General features: G+C 35.5%; 1 protein-coding gene across 1 annotated transcript in view; it reads left to right on the forward strand.

The window, feature by feature from the left end:
- The window catches only part of LOC127796712 (uncharacterized protein At3g06530), a 54086-nt gene that overhangs the window by 27971 nt on the left and 9934 nt on the right, over window positions 1–16181 (forward strand). The window contains exons 21-37 of the mRNA XM_052329020.1: window positions 50–131; window positions 231–393; window positions 2083–2158; window positions 2339–2512; window positions 2608–2676; window positions 2795–2896; window positions 5134–5223; window positions 8237–8436; window positions 8582–8792; window positions 8886–9068; window positions 9207–9302; window positions 9451–9518; window positions 9601–9952; window positions 11071–11286; window positions 11720–12379; window positions 12482–12888; window positions 14328–14583. Coding sequence (XP_052184980.1) covers window positions 50–131; window positions 231–393; window positions 2083–2158; window positions 2339–2512; window positions 2608–2676; window positions 2795–2896; window positions 5134–5223; window positions 8237–8436; window positions 8582–8792; window positions 8886–9068; window positions 9207–9302; window positions 9451–9518; window positions 9601–9952; window positions 11071–11286; window positions 11720–12379; window positions 12482–12888; window positions 14328–14583 — 3405 coding nt within the window. The remainder of the gene's footprint in view (window positions 1–49; window positions 132–230; window positions 394–2082; window positions 2159–2338; window positions 2513–2607; window positions 2677–2794; window positions 2897–5133; window positions 5224–8236; window positions 8437–8581; window positions 8793–8885; window positions 9069–9206; window positions 9303–9450; window positions 9519–9600; window positions 9953–11070; window positions 11287–11719; window positions 12380–12481; window positions 12889–14327; window positions 14584–16181) is intronic.

Consider the following 16181-nt stretch of genomic DNA (forward strand, 5'->3'; position numbering starts at 1 on the left):
TTGTATGGCCTTATTGCTTATGTAGAATTTTACTCTCTTTTCTTCCCAGGATGTACAGATGGCTTCCATGAATTGCATTGAAGGCTTAGGCATGTTATGCCCCCGTGTTAATATCACCAGATTGAAAAATGGTAGTACACCTGTCATGGTAGTGATTTGTTGTTTTCTAGTTTTTCTTCTTTACCATTTGCCTTCAACAGTAAGCTTTTACTTAAATTTAATTTTCACAGGAAACAGCACAATCAGTAGTCATTTGCTTGAGGAGCTTCTAAGCATGATTGTTCAACATAAGAAGCTGATACTTTCGGACAGAAATTTCCTCTCTTCATTTTTAATGGCTTTGCTCAGCTCTTCATTTGATAGCCTTTTAGTGTCTCAGACAGTTGGAGAGAGGTTTGCACATTTTATTATAGTTAATTTGACATACTATCATTACAATTAACACTGTCATCTTGTTTCTCACCTGTTGCCATATCCTTCTTGTTGTCTGCCTTGATAATATACAAAGAGCATAAAGTTCCTTCAGTCTATGGTTAATGACTGAGTTTCTTCCATTCTTGATATATGTTATGAGAGTTGCTGCTTTTATTCTTACTTACTGGAGTTGCATGAGATATTCTGATTATTGTGTGTGCACCCCACCCTAAGGGAAAAGATGGATTCTTGCATATATAAGCTGGCTGCCTGTTGTCAACCGTTACTAAGTAGCAGGGTCAGTTTTACAAAGGTGCCACGTGCCGAACATTAATACTCATGAGTCCATCCATGTCCTATTATTTTTTTTATCTTTTACCTAAATTTTGTATTGTTTGGTAGCTTTAAATGATAATTCTAAAGTCAATTATTTTTTTAAAGTTTGATTTAGATTTATTGTACTCTTATTTAAACCTTTTAATTTTAGAAACTTTGAAATTAAAAAAATTATTAATGAGTGGAGCTTTCTAAAATATCCATTAGGTATTTTTAATCACACTTGTTTCCTACTGTGTATAATGCCATCATTTTCATATATATACAAATAAACAACAACAAAAAACTTACCAAGCTTTTATCTCACTATGTGGTGTGAATTCTAGTTTTTCATTCATTTCTATCTATGGCCTTATCTCCTGTAAGGTTCAAATAGTTGGTATCAAATCTAAGTGTTCTGCACCAAATTTTTCTTGGTCTTCCCTCTTATCTCTTTTGCTAAGTTCTTGTTCTATTCCATCCACTTTCTTGCATGAGCCTGTACTAGTTTTATTCTTATATGACCAAGTCATTTTAATCTTGTCTCATGCATCTCATCTTCCATTGGGGCCACTTTGACTTTATTACAAATATCCTCATTTCTAATTTAATATTTTCTTACATGTCCGCACGTCTATTTTAGTATCCTCATCTTCGTTACACTCATATTTTGCACAGGTTAATGCTTTACTCCCATTCATTCTGTTCCATACAACAAAACTTGTCTTATAGCTATCTTGTAAAATTTTCTTTTAGCTTTAATGGATTCCTACTACTGCATAGAATGCCAGATGCATTTTTCTATTTTAACCATCATGCTTTAAGTCTATGGGTAACATCCCTACTATCTCCCCAGCTGTTTTGATGATTGAACCATGGTATCTGAAATGATCTTTTTTTTTTTTTTTGTCTAACTTGATATACACATGCACATGTAATCTATTATTTGATGTGTCCATGCTGTATTGTGTCCAAATCTTTCTGAATATTACTGTGTCAGTGTGTGCATATTATGTCTGATGCCCCTTTGTCTGTGTACATGCTTCTTACTTTGTTGGTGACATTGTCTCGTGGCTCTTTTAAGAATATTTTATCTCTGAATTTACTAGTGTAATAAGTGTATCTGAGGTGAGAATGCTATGGTGGATGTGTGGCCATAAAAGTAAATAAGAAACAAGATCATACATAATAAGATTGGAATGACGCCTGTTGAAGATAAGATAAATAATTGCAATTAAGATGGTGATTTGAACATGTGGGAAGAAGACTGATAGAAGCACTCTTTTTTTTTTCCCCCCCTTCCAACTATCACTCTGTTAATTTTCTAAAATATCCTCTTATGTATTGTTTCAGATTCAGTCAATCGGCAAAGAAGGAGATACTGGACTTCATTCTAGTCTCTGCACTAAATCTTTCTGCACACCCAAAGGTTAGTGCCTTCCAAATTGGATCTACAATTTGTCAACTGCAACTAGTGTAGTGCACTTATTGTTCCGCTGTTGAAAGACAAGCATTTTACCACTCCATATGAAAACAATACTTTTCACTGCCCTATTTTTTTTTTTTCTCATAATGCAATGAAAGTAATGTATTGTTTTTTCTTTGGCAGCTAATCATTCTATCATTACTTAAAGGACTGGGAAGTGGAATTGTGAACTTTAGAGGTTTTAATTTATTGCTGTCTGAGCTTTTAGAAAGACGTCATCAGTATCATCTTAGTCATGAAAAATCGTGTTGTAAGCTGTCAAAGATTGATGTTGATATCTTGTGCGTTTTATTGGAGGTGACTAAAGATGTTCTGTGTAGATTTTCTGTCTTGGATTTAAATTTTGCTGTTCTGTGTGGAGGAATTTGACTGAATTCTCTCTCTTATGGCAGTGCTGTTCTGTTCCAACTTCCTCATTTGATGGGTATGTTTTTGAAGATCCATTATTGGAAGCTCTGAAGGTGGTATTCTATCTGTATACCATGTTCTATCTGTTGACACCTTGCTTCTAACTGTAAAGCTTTCAACCTCTCTGTGCTGATCTCATTTTTTCTTAATTGTTTACTGGCTTTGCCTCAGCTGGATGCATCATCTGATGATCCTGCAGTTGTGCTTCCTTGTGTAACTGTGTTGAGGAATCTCAGTGCTCCTGTATACCAAGGTTTCAAAACTGAGAAGCAGGTTTCCTTCGTGCTTTTTCCTATCCTATGCTTGAACATTTTTCTATCCTATGCTTTGGGATCAATTGTGCTAGAACATTTTTTTGTGAAGATCATCGGCATTCTAAACTTCTTATCCTATACTTGAAGCACATTTTATTTCTTTATTAAAACTTGAATTTTGTATTTGAACATCTTCAGCTTTTGGAACTTTTCTCTTTTTATATGTTTGAGGTTGGACTGTCTTTTTTGTCTGTTATATCTTTTCAGTTTTTTGTGTTGAATAGTCTAAAGTTCTTGCTCTTTATCATTTCTTTTGTATAGGGTTTGCCTCCTTTAAGGTATTTTCTTGATCCCTATACAAGCTACTCCTTTTTTTTTTTTTTTTTTTTTTAGAAAAGAAAAAGTTGAATATATTTTTTATGATATTCATTTATATGAAGCAAATTGTATTGATGGATGTCTAATTTTTTGAAAATCACTGTAAAAGTGCATTGAGTTATGAAATTTGGCTCCTATTCTGTCAAAATTCTAGAGCCTGTTGCATTATAATGTTGAGCCCCAATTTGTTGGAATTGAATGATCTGCATGGTAAGTGACATGGGGCTTGATAAATTTCACATTTATTGTTAACAAATGGATTTTTATTGAATTTAAAGAATATAATTATATTTTGTGTTTGTGAACTAATTGATATTTTGATATTTTCATATACATGTTCACTTAATGAATAAATCTTTTGTTGTTGTTACTTCTGGTTCTGTTTTCTTTTCAATATTCGGTCTCTGGTCAATTGTCAATGTCTGTATGTGATGTTGCTTCTGGTTTGAAAGTGTAGGTTAGCTTTTGGCAAAGTAAATGGCTCAAAATGAAACTTTTTACATAAAGGCTCTTCTACTTTAGATTCAAAAAGAGTTGTGTCCTTGGTTCCATTGATGTTTTACACCATTTTGGGTTATTATTTTTCCTGGAACAAGGTACAGGTGATTTGTTGCACAAGGTTATTTAATGCAGGGTTCTGTTTTTCCTGCATTATAGATGTATATATATATATATATATTGCCATAATGGAAGCCTCTTTCCCATTTTGAACAAATTCTTATCTTGCATTGTTGAGGCATGTTATTCATGAAAAAGCAATTTCAACAGGAATTTGCTCTTTCCTAACCAAAAAGGGAAAAAAGTATTTTGCTCACCAAAAGTAGTTACATGTGCTATAAAAGGACCTATTCTAATTCTTACACTTCCAAATTAGTGGGAATATAGTCAGCTTGAGCCACGAGGACTCTCAATAACGAAACCTGTGGCCTCTAGTTTGAGAGATGTGCTTCCAAATGCATTTGAATGGAGTCACTATGAGCCACAATCTGAAGAATTGTAATACCTAAGGTCTCTAGTTAGAGAGAAGATGTTCAGAATAATAGGTAAAGCAGAATATGGAACAGGAGTCTCAAGTAGGTTAGAATGGTGAGAGACTGATGTTGTGAAGCCATCTAGCAATATAGAAATTTATTGTCAATCTATGACACTGCCTCTAGAAACATGATTAATGATATTGGCTTATGTTAATTTCTAGAGGCTAAATTACTAAACCTTAAAAACTTATTATTCTGCTGTCCAACTGAGGGATTACCACTGAAAAATACTCGTTGGGTGCACTTCTCCAAAATGATAGGACAATTGTTCTCCAGAGTGTAGTTGACTTTGGTCTTGATGGTTTTGTTAGGTTTGGCCCCTAAAGACCTTGAATTTGAATGTCCTGTAAAGCTAATTTCTTTCTCCAATGAAGGAACAACTTTAATAATTTTTGAATATTTTCCCTAATCACTGACAAGATTTTGGTCGAACACAGTCAAAGTATCTGAAAACTTCATGAGAGTGAAAGGTGTGTCTGTGTTACCTTTAAGAATTTGAAGTATTTGTTCTCTAAGATGTTATAACTGAAATAAAAATATCTCTTATTCCTTCCTATGTACTATATATGGCTAAATTAATGTCATTTCTGCCTTGATTAGAATTGAATGAAAGCAATCTTTAAAGCCACGTACGCTTCTAGTAGTATATGTTCCTATTGATTGTGTATTGCCCTTGTTTCAGCAATTGATATCTATTATTTGAATGCTGAAATTACAATGTTTAGCTTTGATCATTATCTAACAACTATTTCATGTTCTGCTTCTGTGACTATGGTAAATTAAAAGAATTAAAAATTGACTCCTCTGTTATTGCTAAATTACAGTATTTTTATTGATTTGACAGGTAGAACTTTTTAGAGACCTTGTGCATCTGTTTCGGACTGGTAACGGAGATTTACGCAATATCGCCAGAGATGCTTTGCTGCGTATAAATGTTATTTCTTTTCTCTTAATCTCATTTAAATATTTGTTTTTGTTCCTTCCAATCTGTACTGTTATCTATTCTTGTTTGATCCTGAGTCCGGTAAAATTTCTTAAATTGGGACTTAGAAAAAAAAAAACTTGAATTAGTTGAATTTAGGCTGTATTGACGTTAAGTGTTTTCCATGTTTTGTTTTCACAGTTTGTAAAATCATGGAAAGTTTGAGTTTTAGAGCACTGGGAACTCCATGAATTGATTTTCACTTGTTAACAAGGGCAAGAATTACTTGACCCTCTATGTGATATAGTCATACAAAGGGGGTAGTGGTGGACGTGAGTTTGGCATTCTCTTCTCAGTTGTGATATACAGTGGTGCTACATGGGGAATTTACTATACTAGTACACTTGGAAGAGGTGATAATTTCCCCGTAACATAGTCATTATCTGCTTGAATGCATGGTATTGAGTATCATGGAATACTTGGTTGCATGTCCCAATACACTTTAACAAAATTTTGTAAATATTTGGTTGGTTCAGGGGTATGCAAACCTTTTGGCTGTCGTACATGTTTATGATGCGTATCTGACAGATATTTGTCAGAACTTAGGGGTATGTGTTGGCCTTTGCAAATCACATGTCTTACTTTTTTGTAATTTCTTTCATCATTGGAACCTTCTAGGACATGCAACAGATATACGTGTCCATGATTCAGACTCCCGATGGAGATGCGTGAGGACATTGCTAATTGTTGTGTTTCTAATTAAAATTTTGAAATGTTTTTTTGTTTGGCTAAAATTTACAAATATAATAAGTTATTCAATAAATAAATAAATCATAAAATTGGGCCTAATATGTAACACCATGGTCCTCATCCAAAAGTGCTAGTTGAAGGTGATTTATGGGACCAAGTAATATACCGAAGAACCTCTCCAGTAGACTGCCAATATGGGATTGGGTTGTGGCCTAATATGACTATGAAAAATAATTATTTTTCTCTTTTGAATGTTGCTTATATTACTGTTATTGTAGATTTTAATCGATCTTTTATTTTTAATTTTTTCAATTGTTAAATATTATTATAAACTGAGTGCTGTCCACTTATCGGATTGGTGGTACTTTTTTGAATGTATATTTTTTATTTTTCCTGATTATTTCGTAGATATTACTAATACAAATCATAAAATGTTATTTGCTCATCATATCCCCCCCTCTATCCACATCTCTATTATTATTATCCATATTATTGGAATCCTTGTTTGTGCCTATGTTCAAGTCACGAGCTTGTGAGGTTTCAGTGCTTCAATTGATAAAAAGAACTTCAAAATTCTGGTAATTTGTGTCAACCTCTTTGCCATTGTTCCTGACCCCACAGTGGGATAAAGGCTTGGTATGTTGTGATTATCTTGGTTATTGTTGCGGTACACTTTTATGCTTTAGGATAGCTTGTTGGGATGGTGCTGGATGATCAAATTTAAGACCTAGCTGTTAAATCCCATCTATCTGGGTGGATGCTGTAGCTCACTATTCCCTTTAGCAACATCTACCTCCCCAATAAAGAAAAGAAAGAAATTGAGATATTAAGGATGACAACACATGCATTGCTACAATTTTGGTCTCTGCAACAATGTCAAGCAGTCTAAGAGAAACCCTGTACAAAATGAAAGAACAAATGCTTACTTACATGGAGAGTTTGCAAAAAGAATGGGGAAAGAGGGAGGGATCCTCCCTCAATCATATGAACTGGGAAATGAAAGCGTTTCTCTTTAGACGAAAAAATCTATGACTCTACATGCCCAAGAGCTCTCTCATTATGCCAAATGTGCCACCTGACACTAAAAAGGAATGGTCTTCTGAATGCACCCATTCAGCTTGGACCCAATTACTTGAATGCAAAAAATCAGTTGCTCAAGCTGAAATCAACCACTACCAATTATAAATGGGGAAAGGCTCCAAATATCATGAGCCAGTATAAATTGGTGAAACCAATGGTCAATAGAATGCTCATATACCAAGAGACGCTAAACAAGGTGAGGGGCATATTCAGTGCACAAGGCTCCCCACTCTGTGAGGGTTGCCTTGGGGGGGGGGGGGGGGGGGTGCATTTTTTATGCAACCTTATCCTTGCTTTGCAAAGAGGATATTTCCAGAACTTAAACCCATGACCTTCTGGTCACCTTGAGAGAGCTCTCCACCTCCACAATATCTTCCAAAGTAGCATTCCTCCCTTTGTCACCAAGTGAAAAAACTTTCTCCATTTGCTTTGACATTTGGAGATGGCATCTGGGATTAATGTGCTCTGTATATGATAAACAAGTGAGGTATTTGCAAAGATTTTTTCTGTGTCCTATGATTTTAGTCTACATGTATCCACAACTGTTTCTATCCTGTGAATCAATTGACTAATAGGGAAACTTTTATAATGTCCAATCAACTAAATACTGCATAGTTAAAGTTTGAAAAATGAATTAAATTCGGGAAGATTATCCCAATGTAGAATCAACTAAATACTGCTTAACTAAGGTTTGAAAAATGAATTAAATTCATGAATCACAAAACAAGAATATCCTTATGATGCTTATCAACATATCTTTTCTCTGAGGTAACTTAAATGCTACTCATGTTGATTCTGGGTTATCGGATTGCCATAGCATCAATGCCTAAATAGTAATGGTGGTAACCCCAGTTAGACATGCCAACATTGTTAAGATAACTCACTAGAAATTCATAGGAGCTTTTAAGAGCAGCTTCTCTAGTGGTCTGTAGATCTTGATTTCCTCACTTATCCTATTGCTTTTTCCTCTTCTCTATAAGCAACATTGTCCAGTTTTGCTAGCTGTCATCTTTTTAGAACGTGGCATGCTTTTTCTGCAGTTAAGGAGAATGCCCAAGCTTTTTCCTTGTAGTGTGGTTCCATCTGTTTAAAAATTCACGATATAGCAGAAGCTTCGTATTTTATATTTTGTTTAGTTTGCCATTGATTGAGCAACCTGCAGATGGCTTATTGGTAATCTCTACAACTTTTGCAGTTTACTTGCTCAACGGTCATCCAGATGCTTGATTTTGCTTTGGAGGAGGAAGTTGGCAGAGATGGTTCAGCATATGGAAAGAAGAAAAAGAAGCATATGACTTGTCTGAATCAAAATAGTGAGATTATGGGCAGAAATGCGCTTTATTTTGTGAGCTCGCTCCTAGATATTTTGCTGCTGAAGAAAGATATAGAGAATCGGTATGCTATTATGTTTATAAGTCTTCTTGGTCAACTAGTTAAATAATTTAATGAAGTTGTGATCAATATTTTGTTTTTATACAATGCTATTGCTTAATCACCTTTCAGCAATTGGTACTAATTGTATTATTAACTTTATTTTTAGGACATCTCTTATAGGACCCTTATTTAAGCTTCTCTGCAAAATGTTCACGGATGACTGGGAAAATGATGATCTTGACCATGGTGAGAAATGTGTGCAAGCTTCATCTGACACTGCTCAAACCATTTCCAGTATAGCATCTTATGTTCGGCAGATGCTCTTACTGATTCTGGAAGATATTATTTCTTCGCTGTTAACTAATGTTCCTCTAAAGGTTACTATTTTTCTAGTAAAAGATGTTTTAGGTGGATGTTTACAATATTCTGCTCATAATATCTTAACTGAGTATGACCATGTTCCATGGCAGGATGATATAAGTAACAAATTTGATTTGAAGCTATTGGTCAAATATGCCCGTGCAGTAAAGGATGAAAGCACTCGCAACCATGTGTTCTCATTGTTATCTACCATTGCAAAGGTTGCTCCAGACAACGTCGTGGAGCATATGATGGATATCTTAACTGTTGCTGGGGAATCAGCTGTTGAGCAGGTCTGTTAGTATATTTTGAAATTAATATACTGCTTTTCTTTGTAGAAACATCAATAGAACTGTTTAATTATTGAATATTTGAATTTGATATATTGTAGTCATATGAATGCTGAAGGTTAATGTATTTTTTGTTTATAGTGGGATATAAACTCGCAGCAAGTGTTTGAAGGCCTCATATCTGCAGTCATTCCATGCTGGTTATCTATGAATGACAACATTGATGCATTGCTACAGGTAAGTTGGTAGATTGAATTTTTGTGAAGGAAGGGACTTGTGAAGGATAATTCTGCTATCCTTGCAAGCCTTCCCTTATGCAGTACTACTTTAGTTCTCCATCTTTTGAATTTGTTTTAGGTTTTGATTTGTTTGGTTTGCCCTTCAGATTTTTGTGAATGTATTGCCTGAAGTTGCAGAGCATAGAAGGCTGTCAATTATTGTACATCTGTTAAGGTATATTGCCTAAAGTTGGGTTTGTCTCTTGGTTTTGATGATTCTTTAGTTTTTTGCCTGGATTGATTAGCTATCCTTTCAGGACTTTGGGGGAACTTAGCAGCTTTGGTTCACTACTTGTTCTCCTTTTTCGTTCATTGGTTCGAAGGAAAAGATTGTCTACCCTTGGTAATAGTCTGCGCTCATGGGATCAATTGACTTCCATTACACGTACAGAATGGGAGTTCGTATTTGCAATGCAAATATCTGAACAGTATTCGTGCACGATATGGCTTCCTGCTCTTGTTGAGCTGCTTCAGCAAATAGAAGTGGGCAACTGGGATGAAGAGTTGTTTATGGAACTGGTTGTTTCAATGCAGCTCATTTCTGACAAAATGCAAGATCCTGAAATTGCATTTAAACTTGATTCTGGAAAAGAATCAGAGGAAATTCAGGTTTGTATATATTCAATTTAATCTCTTCCTCTTTTTTTTTTTAATGAGTTCGGCCTGTAAATGAATCTGTAGCTTGAATCTAGCATCATCAGGGACTTGGCATCTGTGACATGTGGCTAAAGAAACTTAGAACGAGAGGTACAACTGAAGCAAAAAAGGGGAAACATAGGAAGTCATGTGCACCTGAGTTTTGCCGCCACTTTACTCATTTATGGTCCATTAAAACATGAAAGTGATCCGTGCAAGTTGGACATTGTGTGAAGAATATTCTGGTCAATATATATTATATATTTTTTTATTATTTTCTTTGTCAGAAACAGGGTTCATTTGGTAGGTCTTTTGACTGGTTTGGTCTTGCAGCTTGTGTGACTGGTATAGCGTGTGTTGTGTATTCAAATTGAGATTGTCTGAAGGACATTGTGATCAATATTTTGTTAATTTTCATTGTAAGAGGTTTCATTTTGCACTTACTTTCAATGATATAATTTGGCTGTTGAACTACCAAGAATATAACGAGTAAGATCCATATAAAAGGTATAGTAAGAACATCATAAACAATAACTGCAACATATCAAGCGGTCCGCTACTTGAATTCTAGCTCACAAATTGTATGCGCCATAAATCTAGCTCACGAATTGTATGCGCCATAAATCTGCCTTGTTGGTTTGTGACTGAGACCTAACTGGAAAGAATTTTTACCTGCAGTCCTGCTCCCATTTCCCCTTCAAAGAGCCACTGCACCCTGGTTTTATTTGAAAGAATATCAAGATACTGATTATTTTCTATTTATAATATTTATTTTATATTTTCCTGTGATCTTTTTATTAATCTTAAGATACACATGTTAATATTGAAAAAGTTATGGTTCCCAAGTGACAACAAATGTATTACAATGAAACCATTCTTTCAAAGGCATCAGTGTTCACTTGCTTGAAGATGAAGATCAATGACATTTTTATTTTTATAAACTTGAGCATGGAATGGCAGAGGGACTTAAGTGTTGATGCTGCTTTGTTTAATGCAATTGAGGTCACTGTGTGCTGTGCTTGCATATCTGCATATGAGATATTCTTTGATTAGAAGTTACTTGAGGCAACAAGTTATGATTACTTTCACAGAGAATGCTTGGAGCACTTATGGAGAAGGTTGTTTCTCATTTGCAACTGGTTGACTCGAGAAGAAAGCAAATAGGTTTTCGCACTGTCATCAGGAAAGAACTAAAGGAGAGTATGCGTACTGTCCTGCGAAACATCATAAAAAGGCTCACACCATCAGCATACTTCAGAGGGATGATTAAATTGCTGAAACATGAAGATAGAAGCGTGAGGAGAAAAGTAAGTAACATAATACTTATCATGCATTTGTGATGTAACTATATATGATTTGTTTAGAAGAGGGATACAAAGAATTTTATTTAAATATTCTAGTGGCATTCCCCAATATTGGTCTAAAGGATAAGTTTGACCACCTGATGATCTGTGAAATTCCCTGGGATCAAAATTTTCTTATCTGTTTTTCTTATTATTTCTAGTGGTTCCTGTGCTGTTAGCCAATTGACGAAGTGGGCTTTAGCCAAGTTAAAAATTTGGCAACTTCTCTGTGGAGGCAGATGCTAGAAATGCTTGATGTGTTTTTTATTTTTATTTTGATTTATCTAATTTTATTTCTTTCTATCCTACTTTTGTCTTTTGTCATCTTCTGTTTTCTGCTTAATTTTCTGCAATTGTAGTCTTGGAGCAAATTAATCAATACCTTCTGTGCAAGCAGGCTCTTGGTCTTTTATCTGAAACTGTGAAAGACACTGACAATGCCAAACTGAAGCATGAGAGAAAAGCATTGTCTTCAAAATGGCTTCATCTTGATGAGAAATCTGTGGAATCCTTTAAGCAGCTGTGTGTCGAAATTGTGCAGCTGTTTGATGACTCTGTTGATGGTTCTGATACTGCATTGAAAATGACAGCAGTTTCAGCCCTTGAAGCTTTGGCATGGAAATTTCCTTCTAATTCTTCTGTCTTCAGCGTTTGTCTTGCATCTGTGTCTAAAAATATCCTGTCAGACAACTTGGCTGTCTCCTCCTGTTGCCTCCGAACAACTGGCACTTTGATCAACGTTCTTGGCTTGAGGGCTCTTCCTGAGATTTCTTCTATTATGGAGAATCTGCTGAAGGTGTTGTCAACGGCTTCTGCATTAATCACCTCTGGTGAAGATAATATGTCCATTGCATTGACAGATTCCAAGGAATCTCTCTTTATGTCTGTTCTTCTAGCCTTAGAGGCCATCATTGACAAGCTTGGTGGGTTTTTAAATCCATATCTTGGAGACATCCTGAAACTCATTGTGTTGCATCCCAACTATGCAACTGGGTCTGATCATAAATTAAACTTGAAAGCCAATGTAATTCGGAAGCTTATTGTTGACAAAGTCAAAGTAAGTTTCTGCATCAAACTTGATTTCAATTTCCATTGAGCTGTTGGATGCATTCAGTAATCTGCAATCTCTTCTTTCTACTGACCATTAACTTGCTTATAGGTTCGATCTTTGCTTCCGCCTCTGTTGAATATATATTCTGAAGCTATTAAACGTGGCGATTCAAGTTTGTCAATTGTGTTTGAAATGTTAGGGCAGTTAGTACGAACAATGGAAAAGGCATCGATTGCTGCTCATTATGCAGAAGTTTTTGACTTGTGTTTGTTAGCACTTGATCTTCGCCGTCAACATCCTGTTACAATTAAGAGCATTGATGATGTTGAGAAAAATGTTATCCACACAATGATTTTACTTACCATGAAACTTACAGAGATGATGTTCAAGCCTCTTTTCATTAGGTGTATTGAGTGGGCTGAGTTGAATGAGAATGGAAGTGAAGGGGGGTACACAAGTATTGACAGGGCAATTTCTTTCTATAGCTTGGTAAATAAACTAGCTGAAAGCCACCGGTGAGTCAATAAATGCCTTTCTGTATTTCAAGTTTTTTTTTTTAAAAAAATTCCAAGCTTTGTTACTTTATATCCATGATGTGATGTCTGTTCACTACTGGTAGCTTGGAGCAACCAGGCAACCTTGTAGGGTTTTTCTCTTGGTTTAAGTCTTTCATTGCATGAGGATCTGGTTGTTGCTTAAATTAGAAAAAGTGAACTGTAAGCCCCCTCCCTCCCTGCGGAGGGGTGGTGTGGGGTGGGAAAAAAAGGAATTCTGATGCTTTCTTTAATTGGTCCTGAGGACCTTGTGGCGGGCAGAGTCTGTACCCCTCTCTAATTATGCTGAAATTATGGTTCTACTATTTCAAGAGTGTTCATTTCAAATTGGGTATTTTTGTTTAGTGAAGTTTCACTGAAAACAACTAAGAAGCATCAGCATTGGTGTGGATACAACAACAATCCCAAGCATTAATCCATGTGAATGACTACTTTCTCTAGCACACGTGTTACTTCTTTTTCCACTCATCTTAAGAATTAGAGTAATTAACTATTTTGTATGTTTATGGACAAGAAAATACCCTATATACTCGGTAGGCACAATGAACATATGGTGAAAATGCAACAGATATGGACACATCAGAACACCAGTATATTGACATGTTAATTTAAAAAAAAAAAAGAATATGATGTGATGTAAATATATTTATACATGTTTGTGAAATGCAATAGTGTTTCAATATCTTAGTTACAACTACATTTATGCTATATCAAAATGGAAAAGAAAAAGAGAAAAATAATTTTCCCATTCTAAATGTTATTTTCTCTTTTTATGTACTGCAGAAAGAATCCAGAATTGGATCCTGGTTTGATATAGGTGTTTGGAAGTTTTGGTTGATTATTGAACTTAAAGTTCAAAAGAATTAAGTGTGGAGATCTGCTCTTTGTTTTGTCTAGGTTATGTTTAAACTGGCAATCTTTATAATGTGTGTTCCCTCAAATGTCAGAAACTCATTGTGAGTTTTGGCAGGTGTCTCATAACGGGATACCTTTCTGGAAGCCTCTGTTTTTAGCTCTTAAACTTGATATTTCTGGTGGACTTGTGTTTTAAAGAAATAGACAATTTACTTTAGTGCAACGGGTGGATTATAAGAGCCCATTGGATTAAAATATATGATCTGTTATTATTTGATAATGTAAAAACTATTGTTTTGTTGTCTGCATTTACGTAGTTGTGTCTAGAAATTTTAAATGTGATGTTGGCAATATACATCTTATGTTGTATCTATGTGTTGTGTCCTGGTTTATGCATCTTAGCTAGAGATGTCTTCAGATGAACAGGATTATATTTTTAATTTTGAAGATTTTATTCTGGGAGTTTCAGAAACTTTTATTAGATAATGTACCGTGGAGTATCTCTTTGAACTATTGATTTCTCATACTATTTCATCTGATTGCAGATCGTTGTTTGTCCCGTACTTCAAATTCTTGCTTGATAGTTGTATACGGCATCTGACAGCTGCTGAAGGTTTAAAAATTGCTGTGCCAAGAAAGAAGAAGGCTAAGCTCCATGAAACAAACAGTAATAAGAATGATGGAAATGGTACCTTGACCCCTGAGATGTGGCATCTTAGGACATTGGTTGTGTCGTCTTTGCATAAATGTTTTCTTTTTGATGCTGGAAGTTTGAAGTTTCTCGATTCATCAAATTTTGAGGTTGGCAGAACCCCCTTTACACTTTCCTATGTGTGCAGCAATTACATTGATTATGTTTGATATATAACTTAGGTCCGTGGAACATTTGCTGGACTAGCTTTGATAGGACTATCCCATTAACACTTCGCAGGATTATGTTTTGATTATTGAACGTTCTGTAGTATATTATTGAGCTAGTGTCATGTTGGATCATTCAATTCTTATTCCTTCCAACCCCAGCATGTCTTCCTATTAATTTGTTCCACGCCATTTAATTCTTGGCTGTTGATAGTGTGAACTTCTAGTTCCTTTTTTTTTTTTGTAAGGGTCTCCCCCTCTCCCTAAGGCAATCTTTAGTGGTTTATACATATTTATATTTATCAGGGAGACAGAATTGCACGAGAACTTAAATTCATTGCTCCTTCACTCTTCTGTTGGTTTGCTTCTCCTAGGTATGTTAATTATAACCTAACACTTTTCCATTGACATTGGTTCCAACCTTTGTTGTTCTCTTGGTAGTTACCAAGTCATACTGCTCCATCTTAGTAGTTGGTGAAACTGTTACTGAGAACTGAAGTAACAAAATTTAGGGGTGAGGATACTAGCTTCATAAGCCACTGATCGTTTCTGTAGTTGGTAAGCCTGCCATTTGGTTGGTGTTGTATAGGCTGTTAGGCTCATAGAGGGGAAAGAATATTTCAGGACCTACTATCTAGTGAGTTCCTTCTATCAATTAATTTTTAAGGATGTTTCATTGTTTCCAGAATCTGAAGGTTTTAAGGGAAGTAAGTTGAAAATTGAGGATGTGGATGTCATGAACCTAGGGTTCATAACAGGTTTAAGGGTAATTGGGGAAGTTAGATTGGAGGAGATATGGGGGAAGTTGGGGAAGAACTGAAAGAGAGGGAAAGAACGAGAGTGATTAGAGAGAAATTGGAGAGAGAGAATTCAAGAGAGGGAAATGAGAGAATTCAATTATCAATTCAAAGATGATGCTTCTCCTATAGCAGTGGCTTATTTATAGCCTCACAGCCATTGCACCCATGTGCAATACAATTATAATCCTAACAAGTATTATATCTTTATTACAATATTACCCTTTATTGCTCTAGGAACATGACAATTTCCCCCGCTTTGAAACATTTCTTATCCCCAAGAAATGCCAAACCCCCATTGCTTTTGGTATGCTTTTTCCTTCTCTTCCATAGCTTGGATGGAGAAGTTTTGAAAAACCTCTATATGCACAACAAATTTGCAGTGGTTCTCATGTCCTTGAATATTTCATCACCCTTCGCAACGATATCCGCAAACGCCTTTACATGCTGCAATGTAGAAGTGTCATATCTAGGAGTTGCTGCAGCAATTCTGGTTGTAGCAAGAATGAATAGAGCAACAAGTGCTTTGTTCTCCACCACAAAACTCTTGGCTTCCTTAGCCCTTTTCCTTAGCTGAAATCTTGTTAGGAATTTATTTGCTGAAGCCATGCTCTCTTGCATTTCCAAAACAGTATTTTGCTTTATCGGTGCAAAACACTGTAACCCTCCTTGAGAATTGGCATTGTCCAACTTATGCAAAACCTCATTTCCGACCATACAGCTTGAATCAATTCTTTTTGGTAG

Source organism: Diospyros lotus, chromosome 3 (assembly GCF_014633365.1).
Source record: "Diospyros lotus cultivar Yz01 chromosome 3, ASM1463336v1, whole genome shotgun sequence".
Classification (NCBI taxonomy): domain Eukaryota; kingdom Viridiplantae; phylum Streptophyta; class Magnoliopsida; order Ericales; family Ebenaceae; genus Diospyros; species Diospyros lotus.